This window comes from Panthera onca, chromosome A3 (genome assembly GCF_046562875.1).
Source record: "Panthera onca isolate mPanOnc1 chromosome A3, mPanOnc1 haplotype 2, whole genome shotgun sequence".
Lineage (NCBI taxonomy): Eukaryota > Metazoa > Chordata > Mammalia > Carnivora > Felidae > Panthera > Panthera onca.
Window position 1 is genome coordinate 18,772,011 of NC_138341.1, and position 24,663 is coordinate 18,796,673.

General features: G+C 54.5%; 1 protein-coding gene across 3 annotated transcripts in view; it reads left to right on the plus strand.

The window, feature by feature from the left end:
* KLHL29 (kelch like family member 29) overlaps nt 1-22,375 on the plus strand; it is a 310,010-nt gene extending 287,635 nt beyond the window's left edge. For 2 of the 3 annotated variants that reach the window (XM_060649761.3, XM_060649760.3), the window contains exons 6-14: nt 715-853; nt 9,559-9,761; nt 10,484-10,743; nt 13,172-13,370; nt 13,514-13,696; nt 13,903-14,083; nt 19,183-19,376; nt 19,736-19,880; nt 21,929-22,373. In XM_060649761.3, coding sequence (XP_060505744.2) covers nt 715-853; nt 9,559-9,761; nt 10,484-10,743; nt 13,172-13,370; nt 13,514-13,696; nt 13,903-14,083; nt 19,183-19,376; nt 19,736-19,880; nt 21,929-22,112 — 1,688 coding nt within the window. In that variant the 3' untranslated portion in view covers nt 22,113-22,373. Of the gene's footprint in view, nt 1-714; nt 854-9,558; nt 9,762-10,483; nt 10,744-13,171; nt 13,371-13,513; nt 13,697-13,902; nt 14,084-19,182; nt 19,377-19,735; nt 19,881-21,928 lie in introns of all 3 variants that reach the window. The other variant, XM_060649762.3, reaches the window with a different exon arrangement.
* The last annotated feature ends 2,288 nt before the right edge of the window (nt 22,376-24,663 follow it).

The window sequence follows — 24,663 nt, forward strand, 5'->3', positions numbered from 1 at the left end:
AGAACAGCCCAGGAAACGGGAGGAGGCGCACACAGGTCCTACCTCTTGCCGGCCTTCCCCAACAGTTCCGGAAGTGTGCAATGGAAGGAAGTGCTCTCCAGGCCCCCATTCCATCCCTCCCTTCTTGGGGCCCCTCTCTAAGAAGCTCACCCCATGCCTTGACTTGAGCGTTTAACATAAAGGATGCTGTTTTTGCAGGTTTTGTGGTTTTTATTCCTTTGAACCATATCCAGCCCATCTTACATCACAATGCCATGCTTTACTTGGTATCAGATACATCAGCACTCATTGGCATTTGGAGAACTCGTTCTGTAGTTTTATAACAGTTTTTAGTTGTCTGTGATAATGTATTCTCTGTTTCCAATTGTCAGTATGGGAATCTTTTCCCCCAGCCTTTCAATTTCTGGGTTTGATTTTTTTTTTTTCTGTATTGTATTGTTTCGGTTTGTTTTTATTTATTTCTTTGTTTTCTTTCCTTTTTTTTTTCCTTTGCTTTTGAAAGTTGTTGTTCCTTTGGTTATGTAGCCCCTCCCAATTGCTGCTTGTTTACGCATCGTTTGTGACTTCTTTTGACTGTCAGTGTTGAGCCAGTCTTGCCAAGAAACAGTATCAAGTATTTTCCTATTTCTCTACTTCTTGAAAGAAAAAATTTTAATTAAAAAAAAAAAAACTCTTAATGGGAACCTGGCCCTGTCTGTCTTCTCTGTTCTGCAGAAATGTTGAAGGAATTGAACCAGCAGCGCAGAGCGAAAGCGTTTACAGACCTGAAAATTGTTGTTGAAGGCAGAGAGTTTGAAGTCCACCAAAATGTTCTAGCTTCCTGCAGCTTGTATTTCAAGGACCTGATTCAAAGGTTTGCCTTCCTTCCAGCTGTGGTCGGGTCTGTTCCTTTGTAGGACGCTTTTGTGTCGCTTTTCTCCTCCCCTCTCTTGCAGGTTCCTGAAGCGTGACTCCCTGTCACAGAGCCAGTAGCCATCTCTCCCCCTCCTCCCCCTCCTCCCGAGTGCCCTCTCACACACAGCCTCAGAGCAGCCACTGCCCCCGGTCTGCCCCACGCAGCTTTGCTGGTCACCGGGGGCCACTGTCAGCAGTAGACAACACCCCGGCCCTGCCCCGAGGATCCCGAGTTCTCAGTGGCTCACAAGCCCTCCCTGAGATTAGGAGGACTGTAGACTCCACGTAGGCTCCACTTTAAGGGACCACTGCACACTGTCCCCACTGGTCGAGCACGGGGTCCCAGGCACCGTCATCACTGCTGTCGATAGTGAACTTAACGCCAGGAAAGCACATCGACCAGACCGTCCCCCGCTGAGGAGCACAAGGTGCCGTTTTCCACAGCTCGAGTCGGGGAGAAGAGACTTGTAGCCAAATCCTCATTCACGCTGCATGCCTTGATACTTGTACACTGAGCCTAAACCGGCGTTGTCTGAGCACAGACCACGTGTGTCCTAAACACGGTCTCTCTCAGCCTTTGCTCCCCTGCCCTCTGCCCTCTGCCCTCTGCCCCGGCTCTTTCTACCTGAATGAGTTTTAATGGTGCATGAGCATCTTTTTTTTTTTTCTTCCATTTTGTTGATTTTTTTAATTTGTCTGCTTCATACCCTCGCAAACGAGTCAGGGGCCACCTTCTAGCTCCTTAGTGAGGGAGAGCAGCCGAGGGGGCCGGCCCAGGGTAACGCTCCTGTCTCTCTCACCCATCAGCAGATTAATGCCGCTGCTCATTTTGCCTTGCAGCCTCTCCGGGGCGGACGCTGAGCCGGGACTGGGCTCAGAGTGAGAGGACAGGACCTCTGCTTGCTTCCCAATGCTGTGTTTGGACTTGCCAACTAACCCCAGAGTGACTGTGTTTTGTTTCAGGATGGCACACTGGCTGGCACCTCCTTTCCAATCTGTTGTGTCCTTTCACTTAGAGCTGAGCTGCCCGGCGTGCAAGCCCCGCCCAGCCACACTGGCCCCAGCCATGCAGGACGGGGCAGGCTCTTTGTGACTTCCAGTCTCATGGACAGCTTGGGTCTCCCGCCCCCGGTGCTTGGGTTCTCGCTATCCAAGCACAGGGGTCAGGGGCATGAGCTCTGGGGTAAAGGGGCACGTTCAGTGGCTTCTTCAGGCCAAGGGAGGTCTTTGTGCTGCCATTCTTGGCAAATTCTGGTACTGGCAGTGACCAGCATCCTAGGGCCTTGGTCCCTGCTACAGACCAGCTGGAGAGCACAGAGCGGGCAGGATGCAGGGGCAGGTTGGTACTAAGCGATGGCCCAGCCCTGGGCTAGAATGATGCAGGCAAGAGGAGCACAAGAGCCATTTGAGTGTCTTCAGAGACCTTACATGCAAAGCCAAACTTGTACACAGCAGAGAAGAGGACACCACTAGGTGGGAACCCAAAGTAGTGAAGCCTTCTTAGGCCAAAAAGAAAGAGGAAGAACATTCCAGGCAAGGGGTGGGTTGCTTGGAATGGTCTGGAATACAAGGAATGTTCTAGAATGTTCTAGAATGCTCCAGACAGGGGATGGGTTCCTGAAATGAAAAGCTGGGACAGAGACTGTCATGAGCAGTGTGGAGGGGAATATAGCCTTCGCAGAGATGGGTGTGAGCTGAGGTGAGATAGGCAGGCAAGCCCTGACCCCTGGGGCTAGGGCCCTGGGCTTGGTCTGAGGATGTGGGGGTCATCAGGAGCAGGGGATGCTCACCTGAAGATGAAAGAACTTGGGATGTGCCTCGGTGACCCTAAGCAGAACTGATGGGTGCTAGAGCCAAGAGGCAGTCACTGGAAGGGAGAGGGCACCCCGCTGGGAGCTAGGAGACCTGGGTTGTACACCTGACTCTGCCACTTGTCCTATGACCCCAGGCAAGTCACGTCCTCTCTCTCAGGCCTCGAGATTTCTCATCTGTAAAACAGGAGGTTGGTTCAAATGACATCCAGGTTTCCTTCCAGCTCTGACATCCCAAGGTGGCGGTAAGGGGATGGGCATGGCCGGGCCTGCAAAGGCTTCCCGTGTGCAAGCCCTAGGACGTGAGAATGGTGAGATCACAGGGTGGAAGGTGGGTCCATGGACCAATGTCATGGCAGAGCTGAGGGAGTGATGAATTAAGCAGCTGAAGGATGTCCAAGTAGACACATCTGGTAGGCAGCCACATCGCAGGGTCTGAATCCAGACAGGTTGAGGCCCGGGGAGACTCCTTCGGCATACAGGAGGGCACTCAGTGGAGGAGGGAAGGCCGAAGCCAAGCCCAGAGACCCCCTGTGGTTGAAGGTCACAATGCTAATTTGCAGCCATTTCAACCTTTTACTTCCCTCAACTTGACCTTGGTGCACAACACCATTTCTGCCCATGGCTGCAAAAAGAGTCCTCTTGTGGGGAGGAAAGTGGACTCGCTACGGAAAGATGATTTCCTTTCTGGCCTTGTAAAATTCTGGAGAAGCTCACACTCTCGCGGTCAGGGGACGGTTGACGTCACCAGGCCATTTCAGTCTGTGACCCTGGAGACTTGGTGTATATCAGCCAGGACGGCTCAGCGAGAGAAATGGGGCCCTGCCCACTGAGCCCGAAGCAGGGGCTTCCCTCTCGGGCGTCTGCACTACAGAAACAGAGGGAGTGGGCACAGTCTGTTTGTGGAACATGGTATCCTGGTCCTTACCTTTATGAGGGTCTCAGTGAGCACTGTCAAGGGCGGGTGGCTGTCCCAGGACCCGCAGACCCAGAGGCTCAGGCTGGACTCCTTTCCACCTCCGTCCTGGGGCCAGTAATGTGTTCACCACTCCAGCCCCAGCAAGGACACCATCCCAGCCCCCAGCCTCGACCCCGGTGTGGACAACCTCACCCGGGGCCACAGGACAGACCTTAGGGAAACCAAGTCATTTGGTACTTTTCGCTCAGCTAACAAGCAGGAGCCCTTCCTGGGTGCCAGGTCTGGCCGGAAACGCTAGATGAGATGAGTCTCTGCCTCGAGGAGGCCCACAGCCTGCCAGGGGGAGCCTGTAAAGAAGTGTGAACAGGAGAGCAGACTGAGCACACAAATGGGGTTTAGCGGCTCACAGGCAAAGCACCTAACTGTGGTAGAAGAGGTGTTCAGGGACAGCCCCCAGGGAGTGGTGGCATCTGGTGTGGGTTTTAAACAAAGAAGGGAATTGGCCGGGCTGGTGAGTAGGACAGAGCCACTGCTGGCAGAGGAGGGAGAGAGTGAGGCCGGTGCCGGAGGTGGAGCCGGCTCGCAAGGCTTTGCAGGAAGCCCGGAGGGGCCACGGTCAGATCTGTGTTTCATAAGGATAACAATCAGTGAGCGGGAGAGCAGGATCTCAGTGTCCTCTCCTGACCAGCTCAGCTGCCCGTGAGCCCCGGGGCCGGGCAGATGTCCTGCCCGGAGCCCCCGTTCTCCAGGCCCCAGGCCGACTCCCCACCTTTGTCCACGTGTTCTTTCCTCACATGTGCACGTACCTTTAGTGTGGCTGCAACGGCTTCTTTCCACTAGTCTTCCCTGATTGGATTTCAAACTCCTTTTTCCTCTGACGAGGACAAGACCCAGCCCAGAAGGAGACTTGTAGAAATGTCTAATGTCATCCTGAAAATCCTCCCACTAACCCTGAGAAGCAGGTGCCATTAGTATCCCCATTTTACAGATGAAGAAATTGAGGCCCAGAGAATTTTAAGTAAGCAAGCAGGTCCGGGATTGGTATCAAGGCCTGACTCCAAAGCTCATGCTTTTACCACCCGTTCGCTAACCTGGAGAAGAACAAAAATGTAGTTTTTATTTGTGCATGAAGTCTATAAGGAAAGAAAGTGAAACTTAGGGTTGACCATGTAGTCAGATGGGCAAGGAAAAAGGATGGAGAGCCTGTGTGTGTGTGTGTGTGTGTGTGTGTGTGCGCGTGTGTGTACGCGTGTGTGTGTGCTAGAAACACTTGTAAACTGGACATCAGATCTGCCCAAGAGAAGACATAATCCCCACCTAAAACAGGTACCTAAGTTGCAGACACTTGCCCTCATCCAAGAGGAGGCCGTATCCTCTGGAGTGAGGAGCACTGGAGGAGACTCCGGGAGGCCATAAGGAAGCTCGGAGCAAAGCTTGTGCTGAGATCCCCGGGCCTGACTCGCCATCCCTTTGTTGCCCCATCTGAGTCCCTGCGACAATCAGGGGTGAAAACACGGCAGGAAGGGAAGCTGCGGCTTTGCCTTTGGATAATGTGAGGGATAGACTGCTGCGTGACCACCACACCTCTCCTGCACCCAGGCTGGTGGGGGACCCCAGCAGGACTGAGTGGGCTGAGCCCCAGGTTTCAGGGACTTTGAGCCGCCTAGAGCTAGTGGGGTTCCATGGTTGCAATCTCCCAAGTCCAGAGTCGCTTCTCAACCCTGCTGAGCAAGACCTGGGTCTGCCCTGGACTTTTGGGGGAGCCTACAAAGAAGTCCCTTCACTTATCCCCAGGAGCCAAGGAGCCCTTAGGGTCCACTTGTGCCATGAGAGGCATTGGCTGCACCCCTTTGCCGGGTAGGCTGTGGGCCCCATCACAGAGGACAGGGGGCTGTCCTTAGAGATAGCAGAGGGAATGCCCTCCCTGCCAGTACTTCTGAACACGACCACAAGCCTGGGTGTGGGAGAAAATGTCAAGCCCCAGAGAAACTTGCCCCCTCAACATACCAAATAGGACAGAGACCTGGCATTCTGCCTTCTAGCTGAAACCCTCATCTCAAAAAGTCTGTTGGAGCCAATGACTCATTCGAACTATATTCTCTTTTCATATTAAATAAAAACAGATGGTGACATTGATTTGTCCAAGGTGCTTTTCACAAGCCCCATGTATAGGCTCTGGGCTTCTCCATCTTTCTCACCAGGGGAAGCTAAAGGGATCTACCTAACTGAGTGGCATAGAGTCCAGATGTAGGGGAGCCCAACAGACTTTAACACAGTAGTCAGGCCATATGCTGCCTTTCCCCTCCTTCCCTGTGGGGTTGGGCATTTGTGGGTGGCAGTCTGCCCCCTTTCCTGGCAGAACAGAGAGGTGTGGCCAGAAGACCACATAATAAGACGAGAGATTCACAGATCTCGAAGCCCAGCAGAAAAATTTAAGTCAGACCCATCGCCAAATCACCATGGGTGGGCCAGGGCTCACCCAGTGAGACTAGAGTATGCCGTGTCTGTGCCCTGGAGCAGGAACATGCCTGAGCTTCTATGCATGCAGTGGGATGGAAATCACATTGGAGGAGCGGGGTCATCCTCCTGAGCAGTCAGGATGCCATCCTCAGTCACCACCTGCTCCATGACATCCCCCACCCACCACTGCCCCATGTGTCCCTCCCATTCTAGATCTAAGTTGCAAAATGAAAGCATATGATCACTGAGGTGTGTGAGGAGTAACAAAGGATTGCCCTAAAATCTAGGGAGGGCAGTTCTTATCCAGGAGAGCAAATTGCTGATGGTGGGATCTCAAACCATCTCATATTTGGGATGAGGCATTCCTGGCATGTCCACAGATCCAGGCCTGCCAAGCAGAGGGTGTGTCCCATACCTGAGGAGAAGGTGAGCCCAGGGAGTTTGGGTCTTCTGGCAGAACCCATGGGTCCTGTGTGGACGGGGCAACACCAACCTGCCCCACACTCCCACCCCCAGTGTTAGGTTCATGGCCCAACCTGACAAGGCTACCACTGCTCATTCCTGCCCTGCCCCATCTCCTTCCAAGGCCACGTCATGACCCAGACTACCCAGCAGCTTTCAGTACTCCATGTGGCTGAGTGGAGCAGGAGGCTTGGACCCCAAGAGCCAGCTTAGGACAGGGACAGAATGGCCATCTGTGGAGGACACAGCTTCCTACTGGTGACCAATGGCCACCCAAAAGAAGCAATGCCTCCCAGGGGATCCTTACTTATAGGGAAGAGGCCTAGGGATCACTGAGGTCTAGTCCCAAGACAGTCTGATGGTCAGCAATGGAAAGTGACCACCGGCTTCCCTTGGCCCCATGAACACCCATGTGGACAATGAACATGTATGTGCAGATGAGCTACATAAGGCCTCACTGCCTGGAGCCTCACCTCCTATAGATCTTGAGCTCAGCCAGCCAACAAAGCCTCCAGCCATTCCCCAAATATCCTTTGCCCAGCAGCCCCCTGCTTTCCACAGGGGGCCTCAAAGGGGGCCTGAAGGAACAGCTATAGCCATGCATTATAGGGACAGTGGTTCTTGCCAACCCTGGACGACACCTGCCATGGTCAACACCCCATGTGCCTCCTCACATTGTCCCTGTACTCCTTGGCCATGTGGGCACCACTCTGTCCCCAGGACCCTCTCCCTGGCTCAGAATCTGGGTGGGACAAGCATCTCTCAGAAGCACAGCCATGCATGTCCCATCGGACTCATCACTCAGGGCCGTGGACTCCCCTGATGTTCCACCTGCCCAACACCCCTCCCCACAGGGTGATGCTGAGGGTTCTCAGGGTCACATGTCACATGGACTTCAGTGTGTGTGTGTGTGTGTGTGTGTGTGTGTGTACACAGCTGAAGTCCACCCCAGCTCTTCACTGAACTGGAGCTTGTCTCCTGGGTGGACAGGAGGGCTGGCCTGAGGTGGGCACAGCAGTGGCTGGGGACCTTGGGAGAATGTGAGCAGCCCGACTTTGGCCCCATAAGCCCTGCCCTGTCTGTGGCCCAGCAGGACCTCTGCAGAGCATGAAAGGTGTGAGGAGGAACGGCCAGGCAGTGGCATGTAGGAATGAAGGCAGAGGCAGCAAAGACCGAGTAAGAGGTTGACCAGATGGCCCCTGAGGCCTGGGGTGTTAGATTTCTGTGGTTTCAAGTGATAACATAATGAACTAGTTTTATACTGAACAAAGTTACCCAAGCATGAAAATCTATCCCGACAGCAGAGGACTCGGTGTGTTAAGTCACTTGAAAAGTCACACACACTGTGTATGTCTCTGGGTTTGAGAAGAGTCTCTGCCAGCACCATTCCCTGTCAGCTTTCCCTCCAGGCCTGGAGGCAGGGCTCCGCAGGCCTCCATCAGATGAGCCATTCCATGGGGAGGGCCCAGCGTGGCACCCTGGGAAGGGTGGCAGGATCACAGCTACATCTGTTCCCTGCCCCATCGTATCGGTATTTTAAAAGCGCTTGGTGGCCAGGCCTAACTGGAGAGAATGTGGCTCTCGTGGTCGCATTTCAGAGTCTTGCGGGGAAGGTGTTTTCCAGCCTCTGTCACATAAACTTTCCATGGGACTTCAGATGCCATCCAGTTCAACCCTCTTGTTTTGCAGAAGAGGAGCCTGAGGGCCAGAGAGGCAAGGTGGCGGCCTGTCAGTGACGGGGCGGGGGCACGCAGGTCCTCTAGCTCCCTGCCCACACAGGAGTCAGCCTCCCTCTGGGGCTAGCCTGCTTACTTCCGGACGCCTCCACTCCCTGGCTGCCAGCCACGGGGGCACCCAAGGGACCAGTCACAAGAGTCTCACCCCAGCCTCCTCAGGACTGGGGGGGAACACAGAGGTCATTTCCCAGCCACGTGGCAGAACCCGGCCTCGGGCAGGACCAGGCTCCGTGCAGGAAGCAGGACCGGTCAGAGTGGCCGTGGTGGGGCACCAAGCCAATCATCTCTGAAAAACCTGCCTCCTGACTCTTAACGCTCTGGGTGTCTTTCCTCCTGGTCACTTCTGTGGCGCTGTTATTTTTGCCTCATCTTATCTGTTTCCTTCCAGGTGCAGCTTTAGGGCGCGGCTGCCAGGCCTTAGGAGCCTTTGCAATGGTTTTGTATTTCTGTAGACACCAGATATAAACATATTTATATATTTGTGTCCCTCCCCTGCTCCCCCCAGTTCACAAGCCCGATGCACACTCTACACGCAGGCCACTCTGACCTCTGACCCCGTGTTCCATGTGGCAGGAGGGCCCCGCCCCGGGCCAGGTCCCAGGTCATGGCTGCTGGCTGTCTGTGGCGGAAGTCCTTGGTTGTTCCCCTTCCCCTCCCCCCCCAGCTCTAACCATTCTGTCCGTCTATCTTGTCTCGTCCTCAGTTTCAAAGCAATGTCATGAAGGGCTTCCTTTCCATGCCTAAAAAAGGAAACAATATGTTTTTGGAAATAGGTGGGGTTGGAGTCAGGGTTCCGGGACGGCTTGGGGCGATCGAGGGACGGCTCAGGATCGGCTGTGTTCACGGCCGGTTGGGGGCCTCAGTCACACCAGGGGCTCTCCCACTGGAGGCGGCCGGGCCCTGGACCCGCCGGCCTTGTTTGGCCGAGACGCCCGGAGCCGGAGCCGGCAGTGGGGCGGAATCGTATTGTTTCCCTTTGAGGCCAGTCCTGGTCCTCGTCCCCATCCACAGCTCATGCTTTTTGATTTGCATCTTTTTTTGCATGGACATGCCAAGTAGTGATAAGCAGGGTTTTCTGTTCTTTTGGGCGTCTTTGGTCAGACTCTTCTCTTTCAGATCCCGTGTAAGGTTGTTAGGTTCAGGCGTGTCATTGCCGTGTCCCTTGAGTCCTAAAATGAAGGGCGTGACCGAGGCGTGCAGGGAGATCTAGCCCTGTGAGGAGGCGGCGCTGTGGCCGCGGGGTGGCAGGTAAGAACACCCTGGTCTCTGTGCCTAGGTCGGTGCAAGACGGCAGCCAGTGTGGCCGGGAGAAGCTGGAGCTCGTCCTGTCCAACCTGCAGGCCGATGTCCTTGAACTGCTCCTGGAGTTTGTCTACACGGGCTCCCTGGTCATCGACTCGGCCAATGCCAAGACGCTGCTGGAGGCCGCCAGCAAGTTCCAGTTCCACACCTTCTGCAAAGTCTGTGTGTCCTTTCTCGGTGAGCCTGGGGGGTGGGGAGAGCATGGGTCGCCTGGAGGGAATAGCACGGGTGGGCAAAAAATTTGTAAGCAGTGAGGATTCAGAGGGAAAGTCTGTGTGTCCACCTCAGGGTGGAGCTGGGTTTCACAAGGCAGCTTGAAGATGAAAATTCAGATAACTGCACCCCCTGGCACAGACCTGGACGCGTCCAGGCTAGAATCGCCGATAGCCAGATCTTGGGAGAGCCTGCCAGACTGATGCCCGGTCTAGAGGCCAGGTTGGGTGAGGCTGAGGCCCATGGGAAGTGGCGGGTGGGCATATGAGTGGTGTTACTGCTGGTGTGATTCTAAAATGGGAGCCTGTCACAGTTATAGAAGACACTGGAAGCCTCAGCGTGGCCCTTGCCCCCAGCCCAGGCCCAAGCTCTAAGGCTCACAGGCAGTGAGGATGCCTCCAAGCCCGGTACTGACACTCCATACCTCACGCTCTCCGTCCTTCTGCTGGGACCTGCGGGAGCAGAGGGAGGTCCCAGGACAGGAAGCATGTGACAGGGCAGAGGAAAACCCGGAAGGTACACCCACAGCTCCAGGGATACCGGAAATGGTCTTGTGGGGACCCTGGCTGCTAAAGGCAGGTCACAAGGACATGGACTTGGAGAGGGATCCAGAGTGTCAGGTGATAGGAACGGAGGGCCACCCTTCCAGGGCCCTGTGGTCAGTGGTCCTGTGCTCTTGCCCCCAGAGAAGCAGCTGACGGCCAGCAACTGCCTGGGGGTCCTGGCCATGGCTGAGGCCATGCAGTGCAGCGAGCTCTACCACATGGCCAAGGCCTTCGCGCTGCAGATCTTCCCTGAGGTGGCGGCCCAGGAGGAGATCCTCAGCATCTCCAAGGACGACTTCATCGCCTACATCTCCAATGACAGCCTCAACACGAAGGCCGAGGAACTAGTATATGAGACCGTCATCAAGTGGATCAAGAAGGACCCCGTGGCCCGTGCACAGGTAGTCCCCCACCCCACCCACCCCTTCTCCCTGTGTCAGGGACATAGTGCAGGGACGGCGTCTGGAGCCAGGGTGCAGGAAGGTGGAAGAGGCAGGACGGCCTGGTCAGACCATCCGCGGGGTGTACGGGAGCCCCGAGGCCCGGGCAGGGGGAGGCTGGGACTGCCACTGTGGGCAGCAGAGAAGCAAAGGGAGGGATGAGAGATGAGGGGTCAGCTGCCAGAGGGTTGGAAGGGCTGTGTCCCACCTGAAGGAGACTCAAGCCAATGAGCGGCTGCAGGGCCCTACAGGGCGAGGTTGGTGCCCCAGGGCCCCTGTGAGCTCAGACCGGGCAGGAGGAGACCCCTCCCCCAATGCTCCGGTTATGGAGAGGGTGGAGGGCACCTGGACCAAACAGAAACCACGCCGGAGATGGGAAACCACTGCACGCATCACAGGAGGGAAGTCCCTCGGAGGGGACAGCTGGGGAAATCGGAGCCAGGGTCCAGGGCAGAAGGAGAGGAGGGCAGGGTCCCCGGAAGGATTCCAGGATCCCCGGAATCAGAATTCGATCACAACCCAACAGGATCTTTGGGCCAGAAAGCACGTGCTGCAGGCCTTGCTCAGAATGGGACTGCCTTGGTTCTCACATCTGAGCACCCCCCACCCCCAGGAATTCGTATGGACACAGGTAGTTCTCAGGAGAGCTCAGAGTCCACCTGGAAAGCAGCACAGGAGGCCAGGGCCCACAACACCCTGAGGCAGCTGAGTGATAGAAGACAAGGGAACTTCATTGCGTGTGGAGCGGGAAGCGACACAAGGGAGGGAGGGGTGGGCCAGGCGCTGGCATCGGTAGCACGGGGCCCTCCACCCTGGCCCAGCCCCTGAGCCCAGGGGAAGGGCGTGCTCTGGTCGGATGGGGAGGGGGCAAGATTCATTTCTGGAGAAGGCCGTCAGGTTGGGCAGCTATAATAGAGACTGCCCAATGCACTAAGACCCCCAAATCTGTCTCCAGCCCAGACCTCCGAGTGTCTACTGCACACCTGTGGCCAATGTCCCTCAAGCCCCTCTAATTCGTAAACCCCCAAAGCTACACACCTTCTTGTGTTGCTTCCTTCCATTCCACCCATTACCCAAAACAGAAGGCTGGATACCTCCCACACCTTCCACATCCATTGGGCCACACACTGCTGTCGCTTCGTCTCCTCACTCCCTCAGGAGAGGACCGACTTTCTCTCCCCATTCAGGACCCAAATCTCACCAGCATCACTGCAGTCGTCTCCCACGCGATTGCCCTGCTCCAGTCTTCCCCACTCCAAACTCATTCTGACCCTGCCGCCTGAGTGAGCGGTCTTCCTAAAGGACACGTTGGATCGTTTAATTTCTTTGTTTAAACCCCCGTGAGCTCGTCATCGACTCTGCAGGAAACACCACTCGGGCCTTGGCAAGGGAAGCATAGGGGTGGTCAGGCTCTGGCCTCCACTAACTTCTCCAGTCCCCTCTCCCCTGGCCACCACACCCGCCGCAACAAAGACTGTTTGCACCTGACAAGAATAAGCTCCAGAGAATTCCCCACGTGCGCCGATCTCCCCACCGTTCCCATGCCTCTGTGTTTGCTTTTGGCGTCCTCCCTCCTCTCTGCTGGAGGCCTGCAGAAATCTGCGATCCTTCCACACCCAGCTCAGGCGTCATCCACTCCTGCACTCCCAGACCCCCTAACTGTACTCCTCCCTGGAGCCCCACTAGTGCCTTTTATGTAATGGATCCTCCCCCCCCCCCCCATTTTACTGTGTACACCTGAAAGTCAGACACTGGGTCTTCCTGGGCTTTGCACCCCCAATAAGGAGGGTCACCAATGATTTGTTGGATGAAACTAAAGCTGAGCAGTGAGCAAAAGGTTTGCCAGGCAAGAGGGATTTGAGTCAGTCCACGAAAAGCCTTCAATACAGGTGAGAGGGGCCAGGGGCCAGGTGCCATTGAAGGGGTTTGTTGGCACTGGGGAGATGCAGGTTCTGACGGGGGTGACTGGCAAGCTTCACGGTCACCGTCAGCCTTCCCGGGCCGCCGCACCTGTTTTTGACTTCCTGCCCCACGTGCACCTCACCAGGGATCAGGATGCTGGTTTCAGCCCCCCTGCAGCCTGGGGTGAAGCAGACGCCCGTGAGCTGGGCGGAGGCAGGAACGAGGTGCTGAAGAGGCAGACGGACGGTTCGCCCCAGGGTCAGCCGTGGCACATCCACCTCCCCCGTTCCTCTCCTCTGGCTGGTGGGAGCCCCCGCTCTCACCGTCTAGGCTGGGCTGAGCAGTGTCTACACTCTCAAGCCAAATACACACTGGAGTGCCCCCTGTACAGTACCACACCCCTCCTTCCTGTCTTCCCAGTCCAACTCGGCAGGGGTGGCTCCGTCCGTGTAACCTCGGTCGATCCCATGTCTCCCCCACCCTGCAGTATGCCGCAGAGCTCCTGGCCGTGGTCCGCCTCCCCTTCATCCACCCCAGCTATCTGCTCAACGTGGTTGACAACGAGGAGCTGATCAAGTCATCAGAAGCGTGTCGGGACCTGGTCAACGAGGCCAAACGCTACCACATGCTGCCCCACGCCCGCCAGGAGATGCAGACACCCCGAACCCGGCCCCGCCTCTCCGCAGGTACCGAAGGACATGCCCCGAACTCCCCAAATGCAGGTGCCATAGGGTCAGCCCCACTCTGGGTGGTCCCCTCCAGAGGCACCAGGCGCAGAGGCTAACAGCATGGGGATGTGTCCGAAGGCCGTGCATCTGTATCCCTGCAGGTGTGGCTGAGGTCATCGTCTTGGTTGGGGGCCGTCAGATGGTGGGGATGACCCAGCGCTCACTGGTGGCCGTCACCTGCTGGAACCCACAGAACAACAAGTGGTACCCCCTCGCCTCACTGCCCTTCTATGACCGAGAGTTCTTCAGCGTAGTGAGTGCCGGGGACAACATCTACCTCTCAGGTGAGGCCCCCCAGGGCTGGCTTGGGGACCAAGCAGGGACTTCCTAAGGGCTCCCCTCCCCACACCAGGGCTAAGGAAAGCCGAGGCCCGGAAGCCTCTACTTTGCAGGTGAAGTCTTCTCTTCCTGCCCCAGGGGCCGGGCCTGCCTGGCCGTGGGCCCCGCCTCACTCCCTGCTCGCTCTCTGGACCTCCCGTACTGCTCACAGGTGGGATGGAATCAGGGGTGACGCTGGCCGATGTCTGGTGCTACATGTCCCTGCTCGATAACTGGAACCTCGTCTCCAGAATGACAGTCCCCCGCTGCCGGCACAACAGCCTTGTCTACGATGGGAAGATTTACACCCTCGGGGGACTTGGCGTGGCGGGCAACGTGGACCACGTGGAGAGGTAATGAGGCCACAGTCACGAAAGCTAAAATCACTTTGCTCCTCCACCCCAGCACCAACCTGGCCGAGGCCGACTGGAGACGGGACATTTAGAGGGTGATAGTCCCAGGCTCTTCAAACACGGCAAAGGGAGAGGACCGAGGGTGGTGAGAGGGAAGCAGGAATGATGACGGCTGGCCCAGCCGCTGAGATGGGGCACTCTTGTCCCTTTCAGGGGTCAGACAAGCTGGAGGCATAGTGGTGCAAAGGCACAGGATGGGCGCGGCTGGCCTGACCGGGCAGCTAGGAGGCGCACTGGCACTGGAAGTCCCAGCCCAGAGCGGCGCTGAGACATGGGGCAAAGCTGCAAGCAATGGCCCAAATGTGTGCCACATCAGTGGCTGTGACTCCAGGTCCCTGCCGAGCGGGAGGTACCACACCAGGGAGCCCCTTCCTCCCTCTTTCCCACACATCCCAGGAAACCTGCTTGCCACACGGGGAACAGTCACTGCATGCAGGTCTGGCCAACCGTCTGGAATTCTCTAGAATACAAAGTAATGGGCCAGAGAGCCATGCGTGTAAGCCTGCCCTCTGCTGGAAATCCCAGGCTGGCTTCCTCACGGAGGCCCATTTAAAACTGGCCACGCGTAGTGTAGGGATCCGGAGGAGGCAGAAGGGGCATAGGCTGGAGGTGGGCACTTCGCAGGGTGCAAAGACCATCTTTTCCTTTGAGCTGGAGCCCATCCTTGCAGAGGACGGACACTGTGGGGAGAAGCCACAGAAAGAGTTCAGGAAGGCTCATGAGTCAGCAGCAAACAGAGGAGGCCTCAGTGCAGTCCTGCCCTGTGAGAAACTAGTGCCCAGAGAGCCACAAGTCAGACTGAGCTCCTCCCCAAGGACCGGCCCAGGAGGTCACAGCTCCGGTCCCCAGAGCTCTTTTTCCACATCCTTCCCACGTGCTTGCCCACCACCCTTGGCCCACGTCATCAGCTGTCACAGAATGCACATCTTCCCGTGCGGCAGCTTTCTGCCTGTGGACCCTCACGTACCCCTCAATTTGTATTTTTTCCCTCAGTGGCTAATTGGACACTTGACAAATGTTACAGCAAAGATAGTTTCAGAGTGAGACGAGCTCTGGATATTCACTGTGGGCTTTTAACTCCCCCAAGTGGAGCCAGAGATGGCTCAGTAACAACATCTAATTGTCATATTGATTTGGAGATAATAGGGAATCCCTGTGTGGTTATGAGGATATTAATACTGCTGTTGAACCCGGGTCACCCCTGATGCTGACAGCCTTCAGTGGGACCCACTGCACGGCCATCACGTCCCAAGCCTTCCAGAAGCACCAGCTCCCAACCGTTTGTCATCCAATAATAAACACATGAAAAAGGAGACATTTTCTATGTAGGAGTAAACTGAGCTAGACCTGTCATCCTGTCTTGCTTTTGTCAGCTATTTTTAATCTCCTAAGATGCTGATTACTCATTTTGCAAACTTATACTTGTTGATAAATACAGGGATTTGTTCAAGGATCAAATGCACGAAGAGGGGGGACAGGCTCTGCTCCCCCTGGGCTCAAGAGCAATTCTCCAAGGCCTGGAAGCAGCCTGTACTGGCCTTCCCTGGGGGCTGGGCCTTCGTTCCACTGTGAAATACCTGCCCGCTCGAGCACAGTGTGAGCAAACCACCCCGGGAACTTTAGGAGATGGGGAGCCCCCCAGGACAACAGGGTGCCCGGAGCCCTTCCTCAGCCCTCTGGTAGACCTCTGGGTGGTATGCATACCAATGGGGTGGAGGACACAGGCAGAGGAGACGCGCACTGCTTCCCAAGGAACGGAACGTAGCTGGAGCCCCTTTGGGCAAGGAATTTCTGTGCCACATGGTGGCGATGAGAATTCAGGGTGACAAGAAGGTCAGGGTAATGGGGACAGACACGAGGGTGCTTTGTTCCCCAGAAAGCGCTAATGGTACAAATTGCTCTTATATTGATAATGAATGAGATATATGGTACATTATAATTATATTACATTACTGTATTACAGGAATAGAGCAAGATTATATAATTATAGATTAAAACAACAGTGCCATAGACAAACCTGTATTATATCATTATATAAATAACTGGGTCTAATACTTCATAGCAATATATCGCACTAGCTGTGGTTACCGGATAAATGATAGCAGAGTGCCTCACTCCACAGGGTCATTTGCATGTCATTAGCATATCCTTCTCAAGCAGGAAGCTGACAGATTGAGCTGACGGAGGGCTTGTGGCTTGGCAATCAGCCACCTGGAATAACAAACTCTCGGGAAATTCGCATTTGGCGGAATGTGCCATTATACCGAAAGCCTGAAGACAGCCACATAATCTTCCACTGTCACCCAGCTCTTCTGCAGGAGCTCTTTGGATCTCTGCCATATTGGCTTAAAAAACAGATATCTGAACTTCTGACACTGTCCAAAAAGACACTTACTGCATTGCCTATTAAGCCACAGATCATTCGACTGGGGCTTAACCGAATCAGCGCCTGCTGCCCTGTAAGGTACTTCAGCCACTTCTCAAACCCGGAGTCTTCCCAGGCACGGAGCTGGACGTCCCATCCCTGTCCCCTCATCCCTGTCTCAGAGCCAGGAGCACTGGCTAAGAGAGGCCATCTTCTGGATCACTAAGCTGTGACCGTGTTATGGCCCGTGTCCCAGGGAGGCTGCTGGGAAAAAGTGGGCCCTGTGTGCTTCCCAGGAAAGTTGTGCTGGGAAAAACCCAGCCCACAGCGGAGGCCCCACCTTGGGTCCGGAACACGCGAAAGAGCCATGTGGTGAGCAGTAGATGGGCCACCAAGTGGAAGGTCCAGAGTGAATGCTGGTGAGACCAGCCCTCTAGGAACAATTAACAGAGACGCCGAGAACTGAGATCCAAGCTGTCCAGGAAGACCTCAGATACCCCAGTTCCTTGGCTGATCTGCTCCATCCCCAATCTCTCCCCATCAGCTGCTTCCTGTCACTTTTGTCCCTGCCTTGTCCGGTACTCGCACTCTATCACTTCTCCATGTTCTTACTTTGCCACTTTGTCCTGTAGTACACGTGTCACAGATCTGTTCAGCCCTGACTCGTCCCCTTCTCCACGCCTACCCCCGGGGGCTGAACACTGGTGGAGAAAATCCCACCGTCCAGTAGATTGGCCCCATGACAAAGTGAAGTCGTCCAACGAATACTGGGTCCTTCATGCTGGAGGGTCCTGTCAGCGGTTTCTCTCGCTCTCAAGAGCGTGTGGTTCTCGTCTCCTCCTCCCCGATCAAGGCTCTGAGCCCACAGACTCCAATACTCCTGCCGGCACTGACTCCTACTTCACAGAGAAGGTGGAGCCCTCGATCAACAACTCTCTGGTGTCCCTGCCGTCACTTCTGCATATGTGCTGATGCTCACGCCATCCTTGCCTTCCTCTCTCCCGCCCACATGGACACCACTTCCCTCTCCACTCTGGACCCTACCTGCATCTCCCCACCAGGAGCCTCCTTTGATCAGCCCTCCCCTCTCTTTCATATATATTTAATCTTTTTCTTATCCATTTGGCCTCCTTCCTGTCGGCACATAAACACAAGTAAGCCCTTCCCCCTAAAATTAAAACAAAACCCGTGGTATGCCGTAGCCCGTTCATACTGGCTCCCAAGAGGTGACTACTACCTTTATAGGAATTCTGCAAGCCAGTTGTTAGCTACAGGTGTTATTAAAAATAAAATCATATAAACTTAGAACTAAATAAGTTACACTAAAAACAAAGGAAATCCATACTCAAAACTCATCACTGCTTTTTTTTTTTTTTTTTAACTATATTTTGCACTGTCTATGCTGTGGAGGTGATATGTCCACTGTGTCTGTATATGGGTATATGGTGGATATTCTGACTGGCAGTGTCCTCTTCCCAATGCCACGTTCAGCCATGAGCCATCGGTAGCTTGAAATCAGCCAAGATGAGAGGATTTACATCACAGAAATCAGCAAGTGCTTACATATCAGGACTCTTTTCCCGTAGCAAGCTTATTTTTAAACATTTCTCAGCATACCACCGACAAAAGCCATCTCTTAGCTCCACATGCCTTCTTAGGTCCCACCTTCTCTGCCCCTTTCCCAGCTAAGTTTCATCCAAGAGAAGTCTCCCCGTCGTGTCTACTGCCTCCCTCTCATTCACTTCGTGATTCACAACTAGCTCTTGACGAGAGTGCCGGGAACCCGTCTGGAACTCCTTTGACCTCCTGCCATATCCCCCACCGGTGGAGCTGTGTGCCCCCTGTGCTGCCGCCACTTCCCCGAGGACCCCCTCAGCTCCCCTCTTAGAGGCCAGCATTTCCTCAGAGTGCCCTCTGCTCCTCAGTCTCACTCTTGCCTACGCAGCCCCTGTAAGCTCCTCTCCCTTCAGTTTCCAGCTCTGTGCCAACAGCGATCCCACGGCTGCACATCTAGGCCACAGATCCGTATATCCAATGGCCCACTGCACATCCCTGGTCTGTTACCCACAGATGCCTTAAACTCCCCATGAATAAAACAGAAATCATCACTCTCCTCCAAACTCCCCAACCTCGATTCCCTGTCCCCCGGGTAGCACCCCCTCCATCCGACTTCCCAAGCCAGAGACCCTGAGTCATCCTAGGCGACTCCACCTTCCTTAAGGGCAACATCAGTTCATGACTGAACCCTGTCAGGTCACCTCTCCTGTTCCCACCTCCTCTCATCCTTCCCTGGTCCAGCCCACTGCTTCCCCAGCTTCCAGCCCAGAGCCTGGGTACACAGGAGATGCTCAGTGCAAACCGTCTGACAAAAGGGTACGAATGAGCTGGACAGAAAGGGATACAGGGGCCTAGAAGCTGGGGAGCTCTGTGCGAGCAGAAGAATGGAGACCAGAATCTGCACAGAGGCAAGAAAGAGCCCACTGGGGTTCAGGAGGAAGGCTGAGAGGGCTAGTTTGGGCCAGAACCTAGGTGATCTCAGGCTCTGCCAGTGATGCCAAGGGCAGGAAGCAAATGCTGGTGCCCCTCCCCGGCAATGTCCACTGCCTTGGTTGTCGCCCCTGCTCTGAGCAAGGCCCATCTTTGACACGGGGCTCTTTTTCTCCTCTCTCGACAGGTACGATACCATTACCAATCAATGGGAGGCTGTGGCCCCTCTGCCCAAGGCCGTGCACTCCGCAGCAGCCACAGTGTGTGGCGGCAAGATCTACGTGTTTGGTGGTGTGAACGAGGCAGGCAGAGCCGCAGGTGTCCTACAGTCTTACGTTCCACAGACCAACACATGGAGCTTTATCGAGTCCCCAATGATTGGTAAGAACCAGCTTTCTCCTCAGTCTGGGGCCAGTGCAGCATCCCCACCTCACTGTTTTATTTGTCTCAATATCTTAAGCCTAGAGGTCGAGCTAAGGCTGCAGACCCATGGCTGGGGGCTGGGAGGGGGAGGCAAACCCCCAGCTCAGGTGTAGCTGCTGATCCCACTACCTGGACAGAGGGTGAGCTAGTCCGTGTGCCAGATGCCTGCTGGCCCCGGGCCTTGTCCTGGGGTTAACCAGCGACACTGGAAGTCCTTCCAGAGCCCTTCCTCTGGAGGGCCTGCTGGCAAAGGAAAGGGTGGGGAGGGAGAGGCCAAGAAGAGATGCCCTGACCTGCCAGCCCTGCTCTTCTCACAGACAACAAGTACGCTCCCGCCGTCACCCTCAACGGCTTCGTTTTCATCCTGGGCGGGGCTTATGCCAGAGCCACCACCATCTACGACCCTGAGAAAGGGAACATTAAGGCAGGCCCAAACATGAATCACTCTCGCCAGTTCTGCAGGTGAGAGGCGGCAGTAACTCGGCTAGGGTTGGGGAGGCGGAGGGCAGGGAGGGAGAGACGACGGGAGAGGTTTGAGCACAATAGCGATTGCCCGCCATTCGATGACCAAAGCAATTCCCAGGCCCAGAGAGGCAGCCCCCTCCAACCACAGGTATGGATGTTAGTGCCAGGGCAGAGTGGGAAGCACCCAAGGGCAGCCCATGGCCCACAGACCCAACCCTGTGGCTCCAGCTGACCCATCTCAAAGCCAGAAATGGAGGGCTTCCTACAGGCACCAGCCCCATGTCCCTCGAGGCCACACCTCCTGGGTGCTGTGAAGATAGCTCTCCCCCAGGACCACCTGGCACATCCATCACAGACAGGAGGCGGTGCCAGGCCAGAGCCGTGCGATTCCCTGCATGGGACAAGTGGCTTTTCAAGGAATGCTCTGAACCAGGGAGCTGTACAAGGCACAGCTGACTGGGCAGAAACCCACATGGCCCAGCCCCCACAGGAAGAGAGGGGTCACTGTCAGAGTGTGCTTGGTTCCCAATCTGCCTGGTCCCATGGCCCAGAAAAATTAATTAACTTGGGCAGTGAGACAGCAGAGCCTAATCTTATAGCCCCATCCTTTCCTGGGCTAAGAGGAACAAGGTATGAAAAGGGGTCCCAGAAACCCCATTTTCAACATTTCCATAGCAGATCTTTCCCAAAGATAACTTGTGCCCATGCAGAGGTAATCACCAAATCCTCAGTGCTGGTGTAGCAAAGCTAGAAAAGTTGTAACCGACAACTAATGTGTCAGATGACCTTGGACAAGTGACTTCCACTCTCTAGGGAAGTTCTCCTATTTATGAAACAGGAGGTTGGACGAGATAACTGCTAAGTTCCTATTAGCTTGGAGATTCGACAGCCTTTCTCCAAATGGTGGCAGTGCAGAAGGCCACTCTGACCACACTGTCGGAAATAAAGACAACTGGAGTTTGAGCACGGCTTATGGGGAGGATGCCTGTGCCTCATCTGAGACCAAAAGTGGGCACAGAAAGACTTAATGCCTGTGAGGAGCTATAACCTGGGTCTTGCAAGAGAAGCAGGGTAAAGATGGGCCACAAAGGGGAGAAATGTGAGGGGCCCAGGTGGCAAGGAACCACAGGGGATAAGGCTGGAAACTTCAGGTAAGATTTCTGGACTGACATGTTCTGTCCCAGGCTCAGAACTTCAGAAAGAGGTGGAGACTTTGAAAGGGTATCTGTTCAGCTTCAGGGAACAGTCAAGAACACATGGCCAGCAGCTGAAAGGAGGGAGAAAGCAGGGCTGGGGACGCGGACACAGCTGTACATGTGACAGGGTGGCTGAACCACACAGTAAGACAGTAGTACGTGCAGACAGGAGCAGGATGCGGTGTTCTCACAATGGGAACAGCTGACTGAGGCGACAGCACCAAGGCAGCATAGCCTCTTACAGGAAGCTGGCCCAGGCTGCCGCGGTAACAACCCTACAGAGGGCGCACCAGCCCTCGCGGTCGTGGGTGGGCAGCAGCATCGGGTCACTCGCGTTAGGCAATCATAGCAGGAAGCTCTGGCTATGAGCGCCTTGGCAAGGGCGAACTTCTCAGTCAAGTAGTCAATGTTCAGCTATGGCTTAGCTCCTAATTATCCTGTCTGCTATCATGCGGACGCATGTTCTCGTCCCAATTCGAGCAGTACGAAGTCTCTGTGTGGACAAGACAAGCTGCTCAGCAGACACTCGGCGAACTGATTTGAGGGCCGTACACAATCATGGCTGTTCTCCTAGCTGTCTTTAGGCCGTCTGGCAGGTCCTGGGATGCCCAGCATATGTGTCACTCACAACACGGAGGGTCGTGTGAGCACGCTACCCATCCTGTAGACGGGCCCTACAGGAAAGGTGTTTTTCTTATACCAGCTTGGGTCACAGGGCAGAGAGTCTTGCACAAGGTGGGAGAGGCAGCTTGCACCAGGACAGGGTATTAAGAATCCATCTCCAGGTCCAAGGTGGAAACTAAATGGCTAATTCTCTGCCCACCCCCACCCCCCCACTTTCCCCAACAGCGCCGTGGTGCTTGATGGCAAGATTTATGCAACTGGCGGCATTGTTAGCAGTGAGGGGCCTGCCCTGGGCAACATGGAAGCCTATGAGCCCGCGACCAACACGTGGACCCTACTCCCCCACATGCCCTGCCCTGTGTTCAGACACGGCTGCGTTGTGATAAAGAAATATATTCAAAGCGGCTGACATCGGCAGAAAGCCCACGTCGAGTCTGGACAAGTCTGGTGAGGCAGATGCTACTCACGGTGATCAATGTTCAGCAACACCAATAAGAGGCCGATAGACACAATCGAAGAAATCACTGCGCTAAACATTTTGAATACTCTCTACTTTGAATGTAGAAAATCATCCTCGCCTTTGGGGGAAACGGGGGCATAGCGCTCCGAGCAGCAGGAACCACAACCATCCGAGGAGCTGGGCCGAGGGCTGGGGGGGGCTCCTGCAAAGGCACTTGCTCTGAACGGAGGCGCTCACTCTGCCCGGTGCAATAGAGTTTCACATATTTTTTCAACTGGGAGAGAGAAGCTGATTTTTCCTTCCTGCAGAGCAAGCTTGATCCCTACACAACCATAGATCAGTTATCCTATGACAATATTAGGTGTCAGGCTCTCTTGTAATAAGATCAAAGTGTCCTTATCACTTTGATTCCTACTTTTGTTTTTAACCAATCTACACTTTTCAGTGGCCGAGAGAAGAGAAGGGACAATACTGTGCTGCACAAGGCCTAGGAGGTCCCTGCTGGTTCCTGCTGGGCTGAGGATGAGTCCAGCTGCCCATGCAGAGCCAGATGTGGCTGGAGCCACAGCGCAGGGAGCAGCCTAGGGACAGCTGGGAGAACCTTTGTCCTTCATGGGTTTCTCTACCTTGTTTTTGCTGGAGGACAGGTGACCGTGCTAGCTTTCTCTTGTCCGATATGAATTATTTAGATTTCCAAGGCATTTTCTTGATAAACAAAAAGGCTATTTTTAAGTACTGAGAGAAGGAGGAGGCCATGAGAGGGATAATGCAGGAATTCCCAAAGCTCTTCGCAGGTAGTGCCAGAGTGGGGCATTTGCTCTAATTTTTTCTACGTGCAGAATAGAGGATCTCTCCTGGGTGGGGGTGAATACCCCCGTTTTATTTTTTAAAAAATGTAACTCCCAGACAGCCCCATTAAGAGCTGTGCCTCATGGAGGCATTGTCAAAGAAGATTCTGTTCTAGAAGGAAACCAGTTCTGGCTCATGACACCAGTCCAGCTCCCTCCATGAGGTCAAGCTGAGGACCCAGGCCGGGTAGGAAGGGAGGAAGGGAGGGAGGGAGAATAAATGTCTACAAAGCACAGGAGACTATTTTTGATATTTATAGCTATATATTAAGGCACCTGCCACAAGAGCTCTCAGGATAGGGACAGCCTTCGTAGACGAGCCATGACAGCCACGGCCTGAGGGGCATGAGCAGAATCACTCCTCCTGTAGCATTTTAACCAGAGAAGGGGGAGCCAGGAGGGAGGTCACACCGTGGCTCATGAGAGAAAGGCCTTCCTGCCAGTCCTCAGACCCTCAAACCTCACGCGGTGACCAGTTTCCATTCCAGGGCAAGAAGAAAGCCGCCACCACTGCGCTTGTTTAGTTGAAGTTGGTACCAAATACGCATTCGCCATTTTTATATCTGGGAAGTCAACTTGCCGTCATTTCATAATAAAAACCATTTCTAAGGAGAAAAGGACAGGACAGGACGTGCTTTCCATCTTTCGGTATTTGATGACACAAAATTCCAGTTCTAATGTCGGGCATCAACTTCTAGCACTACAAGTGTGGCTCCCACTTGGACAAGATACCGAGCTTCGTTTATGCAGTTTTTACTATTATTTATTCTTTTAAAAAGTAATAAGCACAAAACTACATACGTTGTATGTCATTTAAAGTATTTATGTCAAACAGGGTGCAAGTGTGAACCCAAGGACCGGAGCACAAATCTCTAACTGCCTGGGGCAGGGCCGATGTTAGCGTTGGCGTGCGTCTGCCTCCAAAGGAGGCGTTAGTGGTCAGCGAGACTCAACACAGACGACATTGAAATTCCGCTTCTCTCCTCATCTATCACACTGGAGCAACACTGGCTATTTCTGTGAATGATACAAAACAGGGTTCTCTGTAATGGTATTGTACATAGTATATGTTTATTGTTAAGTTCTTGTTATATTATAATAAATATATTTATAGATCTAGACTCAGAAGCCAATGGAATGCCTTTGTGCGCATTGATGGCCACAGTGATGAGGAAGTCCATGCAGACCTGCTCCTGCTCTCACACATCAGCTGTCTGGGCTCTCTCGGAGCCTTTAGTACAGGTCTTGATGATTAGAAAGGACAGGACTCCTTGGCAAGGGAACCCGCAGACCGACTCTGCTCTACTAAGGATATCCACACGAGGCTTGCCCGGGGGCAAGGGATGACTGCTCACTCTCTTGCAGGGAAAGAAGTTGAACAGAGTAGTAGGAGAAGGTAGATTCACCAGCATTTCATCCAGGCAAAGAGCCCCACGCCCTTAACCCCCAGATCTCACGAAGACCTGGCATCTTCTTGCGAGAAAACATGTGAAGAAGGTGGATGAGGGTAGGTGTTAGTGGGAGTTCTTCAGGGAACTCGGGTAGGGCCTATATTGGTAGAACACACACTTGCCAAATAGGTATCTGCAATGGTATCTTCAGAAACACCAGTCCTAGAGGAAAAGACGGAAGATGTGTAGAAGATTCCAGTC